Source organism: Lycorma delicatula, chromosome 7 (genome assembly GCF_047948215.1).
Source record: "Lycorma delicatula isolate Av1 chromosome 7, ASM4794821v1, whole genome shotgun sequence".
NCBI lineage: Eukaryota > Metazoa > Arthropoda > Insecta > Hemiptera > Fulgoridae > Lycorma > Lycorma delicatula.
The window spans coordinates 52,992,909-53,000,234 of NC_134461.1; the positions used below are offsets into that span (position 1 = coordinate 52,992,909).

Here is a 7,326-nt window from a genome sequence, read left to right on the forward strand (position 1 = left end):
TGATCTAATTTTTATAACAGTAAATAGAGTGCTGCAATCTGTATTTTTTAAATTAATTAGTTTGTACATGGTGCAATGGGTCTTAATGTTTTTTTACGTGGTAGTAAAAATGTATTAATATTTTCTAATCTGTTGAGACTTGTAGAGTTTAGTCCTTAATTATTAAGTACGATTTTTTATTCGTATTCGTTGCATAAAATGTACGTCATCTTATATTTTAATTTATTGTTTACAAACATTATGACGTTCGGTAGTTTGTTATGGTAAATTTATTGCTAATGATTCATTTACATTAATTAGTTGTTTTTTAACTTTAAATGGAGATGTTGAATTTGGAACGAATATGCACAGTTAAATAAACATTTTTACGATCGAATGGCAAGGAACAAAATGATTAAGAAAAACTGCACATTTTGTGGACTGCAAGTAAGTTAACCTCTTATCTGCTCTAATAAATTTATAAAAAATATTTCAAATGAATGTCTGTTTATATTATTATTTTTAGTGTTACTCCACAAAATAATAATCAGTTATTGTTTGTTTAAAACTGTAAGAAAAATACAATGCCGCTTCTTATGAATTTTATCTTGTTCTATAATTTTATTTCTGTTATTTTTTTAAAGATATAATAAAGTTGCAGGCCGCCTTATTTCAAGTGTTAAGTATTTTGGAACTAAAGGCTAGATATAAATATTCTCTTTACCAGATTATATCTGTTTGTTAAATATTATATATGTTCTTTTAGTTTTCTGGAATTGCTTAATATTGTCTCTTTTTCTTCTGAAAAGTTAGATACAAAATTTCCTTTTATAAATTACTTGAGATGAAATTGTTTTTATCTAGTAAACCTTAGTCATGGTTTATTATTTGAATGTACCTTGTTTTGTTAAAACATTGTATCGCCACTTGTCTTATTTATTCTAGTATTATGATGTTAACAACAAATAATTATTTTATACAAATTTTCAGTATCACTGATGACATACCTCTGCCAAGTAGTTTTTTCATTTAGTGGAGAATTTATATGTAAATAATTCTTTGAAATTCACTACTTACTGATGGTTTCAAAGATTCAAATAACCTTTTTTTAATCATAACATAAAAAAAAGGGGAAAATATACAGTAAATAGGATTAGATGAATTCATTCGTTTGCTGTTGCCTTATTGGATTGTTCTTGTGTTATAATGTTTGCCTCATGGTTTTTGTTGTATTATATTCATGTTGTTTGTATTGTACGAGTGAATCATTGGTTAGCAGGCCTGCGCGTCCTGAAGTTATGTCTTTTGATGGATAGGATTTACTCAAAAGAAAAACATTAAAATTTGATATATTTTTTCTAGTTACTCAATAAGCATTTATTTACAATTTGAATAAATGAAAAATATAGCAGTCATTTAAATTTTTTTTTTTTTAACTTCACCGACTCTGTATTGTACAACTTATATGTAATTACATGTTAAAAAAAATCTTTTCTAGAACCAACTCTTTTTTTCCAATATTTTGTTTTTCTTGGTATAAAATTAACAGAAGTAAATTTCTTCATATGTATTCAGAGATATTCTCCACCCTCACTCCTTTTCCACATAAAAATTACCCCACTTTTTCTTTCCTGTCTCTCCTTTTTATATCAGACTAGTTCCTCTCTTAATTTCATTCCCAGAATGCTGTTCTTCCTATAACTCCATATTGCAAATTTGTTGTTTAGGTTTATCCATTATTATGTTGCTTGCATCTCGTAGTTTTTCTCAAAACTGTTTGTTGGAGAATTATTCATTAATTCATAAAATGAAACCTGAATAAACATTTTTGAGATTTACTTGTTTTTTTTAAAATACATTTGCTTAACAAAACTTCTTGGTGCAAGTTGAAATCATACAACTCTACTGTTGGGTGTAACCTAATTATACTTAAGCAGTTGTTTCACTGTTTAGATTAACTATTAATTAAACCATACAATGGTAATTAAAACATTCATGGGTACTTGCATATTAACGCCACCGCAGCTACAGCTTTATTTAAAAACAAAGTAGTCAATCGGATTTTGGTGGGAAATGGGCTGAAACTCCTGTATCAGGATCTATAAAATTGTATTTATGATTAACTTTAGCATGTAGGAATCCTATTTCTATTCTATTTGTTTGGTAACCTTTCCAACTCTCAGAATAAATTATGCTACCATCTGCACAGTTTTAATTTCGGGGTAATATTTAAAACATCTAACATTTAAAACTACTAAAAACAAAAAAGAAACAGAACTATTAACGAAACTGCAATAATAACCACGAATACTCGGAACAAGAAAAACACAACCGCAATCATCAAGAGCTGAACCTAACCTAATTAATTATTTATTACTTAAATAATCAAAACATTACTGTTGATTAGTCAAGGTTAGCGAGCGAAGCGAGCATAGGTTAAGTTTGGTTAGATTATATTTTCATGTTTACGTATTATTTACTATTAACTATTTTTACGTAATGGTAGATTGCTCTTTATTGGGGCATTAGCGTAACTTCTGCTGCGGTGGCGTTAATACGTAAGTACCCATTCATGTTATGCCATGTTTTAGGTTGCTGTAGCGTGCAAAACATGTCCTGGTTGTAAACATTCATTTCATTCATCTAAGAGAGGTACAGCAGAAAATGTTGTTGTTACAAGTAGTTTGGACAGTACATCTGGAAGTAGACGGCGAACAGAAAGAGTGAAACGAGAGAAACCAAATTATTACGATGCATCAGAATATGAAAAGAAAACAAAAAAAGTATGTACATTTATTTACAAAAATTTTGTCTGTGTTTCATCATAAATTATTGTCCAGCTAAACATTACTGGAGGGTGTGGTAATTTTTTACTGAACATATTTTATATAGAACTGAAGCTGGATTCTTTAAAAATCTTCCTTTAAATAAATATAATCTTATTAGTTTAACCCTTTTTAATAAGTTTTATAATCTTTCTCGCATCTGTGAACTAAATATGTGTTTGATTTCCATTAAAATGGTTAAACTGCTGTGAAAAAATGCATGACTTAAAAACACCTTAAAGAATGTATTAATATTTTTTTTTTAATATGACACTGTTTAACCTATATTTTTAGAACTTCAAAATTAAGAAGTACTTAATACAAAACCTTTAGCAATTTTACTTTCCTGAATATTATAACACAATAGAAAAGGAAGTATTGGCATTTTTAGAAAATGAATACCCCTTTTTTATATTCTCAATGTTCTGAATTTCTTGAGTCAAAAAATACTAAAATATTTGTTATAAATTTCTGTAAATATTCATTTGTAGACCCCTTTACCTATATAAAATCATTATTATTTTAGAATTGAAAATTCTGTTACCAGTTTCAATTTTAGTTTGTTTCAGAGTTCAGTAATTGATAATACTTGTTCTTCACGCAAAGTATCCTCATTATTTCTATTCAACACTTTTTGACAAATTATTTCTTCCATATTCATCATCTAGTTGAGTATTTAATGAAATTACATTTTCAATTACATGGGACAGCCATGTAGCTCCTAGAAATAAAACTTAAACATGATTATAATATTGCCTTTACAGTTGTTTACATATAACACTTGTTAATGCTAGGTTAGGGTTCTGCTATGATTTTTTTATTGATTTAAATTTATTATATCAGTTGTGGAAATATTTCATCTTTAAGTAAATAGAATGTAGTTCATGATGATGTAAAAATATTTTGATTGTAAAACATTACAGTAGCATTTCATCATCAAAATTTATCAATGAATATATGTGAGTAGGCTGAGTATTTTAGTGTTTGTAGTATTTTAATGGCTGAATAAGTAATGGGAGAATAAAATATAAGAGCGATATGTGTTGCCATCTTGTAGCTACATTTCATACTACAAACTCGCCATGTCTTATTGAATTCTGTTCACTTGATCTTTGATAGTGCACTTGCTCTTTCATTATTATAGAGTCAATTATACTTGCTATATAAGTATGTTTAAAACAATGTGCAATGATTGAATTTTTCAGTATTTTGATAGGAAATGAAAATTGGGTGGATCATCAGAAGAAAAAAGTAGCAATGGAATACCGGCATGAAATTCAGAGTGCAAAAAAGATCTTCTTTTGACACTTTTCAGGAATGCCAAACAGATGGAGTATTTGTAAGCTGAAGTCTATACAGCAAATAGAGACATTAAAACATATAAGAAGATATAAATGTCATATTAAAAAACCTATTGATCTGATATACAATATGATAATGCTTGTTCAGAGATGTCATGCACTACCACCAAGGCTCTTGTGAATGTAAGATCATAACCCATCCCATACCTTCCAAACTTACTGGATTTGGCACTCTGCAGTTTCACTTCTTCCTAGTTTAGACGGACTTAAAGAGATTAATTTCACCTTGGATGATGAAATGAATTCGTAGATCAAGGGAAGACCACCACTGCAGCCATGAGTGGATGAAAAACTGGTTCACTTAAGGATAAGTGAATCTGTATAAATGATAACTATGTTGAAAAGTAAAGATAGCCAATAAAATGTAATTTCATACCTTTTTTCATTAAAATATATCTTTCTGTTTGTGAGTTATTAGAAAATTACTTCTTAGCCATCCCCTCATAGTATTGTGTATGCACAACTCTAGTTCTTAAAAGCTAATGAAAATATTACTTATACGCACTTTTTGACATAAAAAAAATCAGATAAATTTAATAGGAACAAAATAAATATATGTATACAATTTGTACGTGTAAAATATAATTAAGATATTCTATTTTATTTTAAAGATTTTCAGAGGAAATATGATTTAACTTATATAAAACAAATATTTACAATTTTAGAATACCAAACAATTTGATGTGTTAAATGATGAAAAATTATGAAACTGATTAATTTTCTGTATCATGTATTTTAATTTACTGCACAAGTGTATTATTTAACAAGATTAATTTTTATTGTAATCAAGCAGAAGTTAATTACTTGAATGCTCAGAAGAGCAGTCAAGTAATTACGGGTAGGTATTAATATTAATAAAATATATAATCATATCACTATCTATAGTTAAATATTACTATAGTTAAATATTTTATGGTTTAATGTTTAAATAGATTGGAGTATTATAGTACTTGATATTTTTAAATGGATTTAAAAACCTCAGTTACCATGATTGGACAGTTGAATTCTGTCAATTAAAAAATTGTTGTAATTTAAGTTTAATTTTATTTTTTATTTATTTTCTATCAGAAAAGGTTGGAAAGAGGACAGTATCAGGGACGTGAAAGAGGTAGACCACCAAATCCTCATAATCTTAAGAAAAAGAAGAAAAAAACTAAAACTCCTAAAGAATCAGAAGATGATGTTACCACAGTACTTTCACCTGAAAAAACATTACAGTGTTCAATTATATTAGCAGAACTGAATAGAAAGTTTATTAGTACAACATGGAGAGGTTAAGATAATAATGACGATGTATTTAGTAATTTTCATAATGTAGGATTTTATAATGTAACTCACTTTAAAATGTGTTTATGCAAGTGTGTATTAAATTCACCCAAAGAATACCAAATGGTAATTGGAGAATATTTTTATCGTGTATTTTACCCTATAAAATGGAAATCAATTATTGCAATATGTAGTTACAGTTATTGTATCTTTATGTACAGTATTTTATAGATTAATTTGATGATTTTATGAAAATAATAATTTTAGAGTGAAAATTATAACTTGATTAAATATTGTTACTTCCTTGAAAAAATATAAAACATTTAATATGTGTAAAATTTAAATGTTAGAGATTCTCTCTGCATGTTGTGTCACTGTCATTAAAAACTCCTAAACACAATAAGTATTCTTATTAATAGTACTTCGATAGAATTATTTTTTACTGTGAATTAGCAGAAGTCTCAATAAAAAGTTAAACTTGGACACATTCAACAGTTTGAAATTTGAATTATTTTGAACCTGAGTTCGAAAATGTAATTTACTTTCTCTTCTTATTTGTTTAAACTCGCATTCATATTGTCAAAGGTAGCTCATTTTTACTTGCTATGAAAAAGTTTAAGCTAATTATCAGTATATTATTAACTCTGTGAAATTAATCACTTTCATGTAAATCTTACGACATATCATCGAATAAAAGCAGTGGTTTATGCATTATCAATAATAGTTGTATTTTTATTACTACAATGAAATAGATGGGTATAGTTATCTAAATCGATTGTATATCTTTTATCATCAGATTTATTATAATTAGATGTGTACATTGTTTTCTTTGAATGTCATAATATTTCATAAGTATTTTTTGGTTCATCCAAATCATATAGTAATACCTTTTAAATTTTCAAATAGCAATAATTATTTTAAAATTAGGTAAATCTCATACAAAATTAGCTCATACTCAATTTTTATTTTTCAATTCTGTATTGTTTCTTACATTTTGTGTTATTAATATAAATCTTTTACAAAGCTTCTTATTTTGATACTACAGTTTGTTTGTATTTATTACTACAGCAGATTATTTTTTCTACATCTGTGTAATTTTTTATTCATCAAAATGTGGTTGTCTTGGCAATTAGCACATTTCATGACTTACTGTACTTTCCAAACTACAAATGTAGTGTTGATTAATACCGATCTATCTTTTATTTATAGTAGTTACTTTATTTTAGTTATATAATACCTTTTGGATTCATAATAAACAAAATGTTAAATTATGATAATCTGTAAAAAAAAAGTTGGATTCGATGAAATGAACTGATATTTAATCAAAATTAAGACACTGTTTAACTCAATGTCTGTACATTCCTTTTCTTTAGCCAAAGTTAGTTTTTTGTCATTAATTGCAGTTTTTATTATTTGGGTTTTATTTTGTTTATTAATTAGTTATTTATAAATATAAATTTATAGAGCTCTATATCATTAATCATTTTTTTATAACAAATTGTCTTATTAAAAAAAAAAATTGTCCTCTTATTAAAAATTAAAAAATCAAAAAAAATATTGAAATTATTGTCATTACACTGTTTTGTCAAGTCAGATTATATTTATTTAGTAGTTCGATGTGCCACAATTAGCATTGCTGGCAACTATACTAAGGTCTTGAATTGAATTGCCACTATAGATGGAAATTTTTCTTGTAATGTTTTTTTCATTATAGGGCTCATTGAATGATGTAATGAATTGTGTAAAAATGATTTTATAATTATATTATAGTGGTACTACTTACTTAAAAAGAAAATTATAATTATTTTTAATTTATGTATATATCTTTTTTATACTTCTTAATTGTATTACAAATATTTGTGTTTGCTCATGAATAAAAATTAATTTTTGTGATA

At 26.5% G+C, this 7,326-nt stretch overlaps 1 protein-coding gene across 1 annotated transcript; it reads left to right on the forward strand.

Annotated features, from left to right (window-relative positions):
• The first annotated feature begins 80 nt into the window (after window positions 1-80).
• On the forward strand, window positions 81-7,326 carry LOC142327329 (uncharacterized). The gene is made up of 3 exons (XM_075370265.1): window positions 81-426; window positions 2,571-2,762; window positions 5,234-7,326. Exons 1-3 carry the CDS (start codon window positions 376-378, stop codon window positions 5,441-5,443), a joined length of 453 nt encoding a protein of 150 aa, XP_075226380.1. The 5' UTR covers window positions 81-375; the 3' UTR covers window positions 5,444-7,326.

Coding starts and splice junctions, on each gene's coding strand:
- LOC142327329 (XM_075370265.1), top strand. CDS start 376: ATGGCAAGGAACAAAATGATTAAGAAAAACTGCACATTTTGTGGACTG. Junction 427..2,570: donor GCACATTTTGTGGACTGCAA/GTAAGTTAACCT, acceptor GCCATGTTTTAG/GTTGCTGTAGCGTGCAAAAC. Junction 2,763..5,233: donor ATGAAAAGAAAACAAAAAAA/GTATGTACATTT, acceptor ATTTTCTATCAG/AAAAGGTTGGAAAGAGGACA.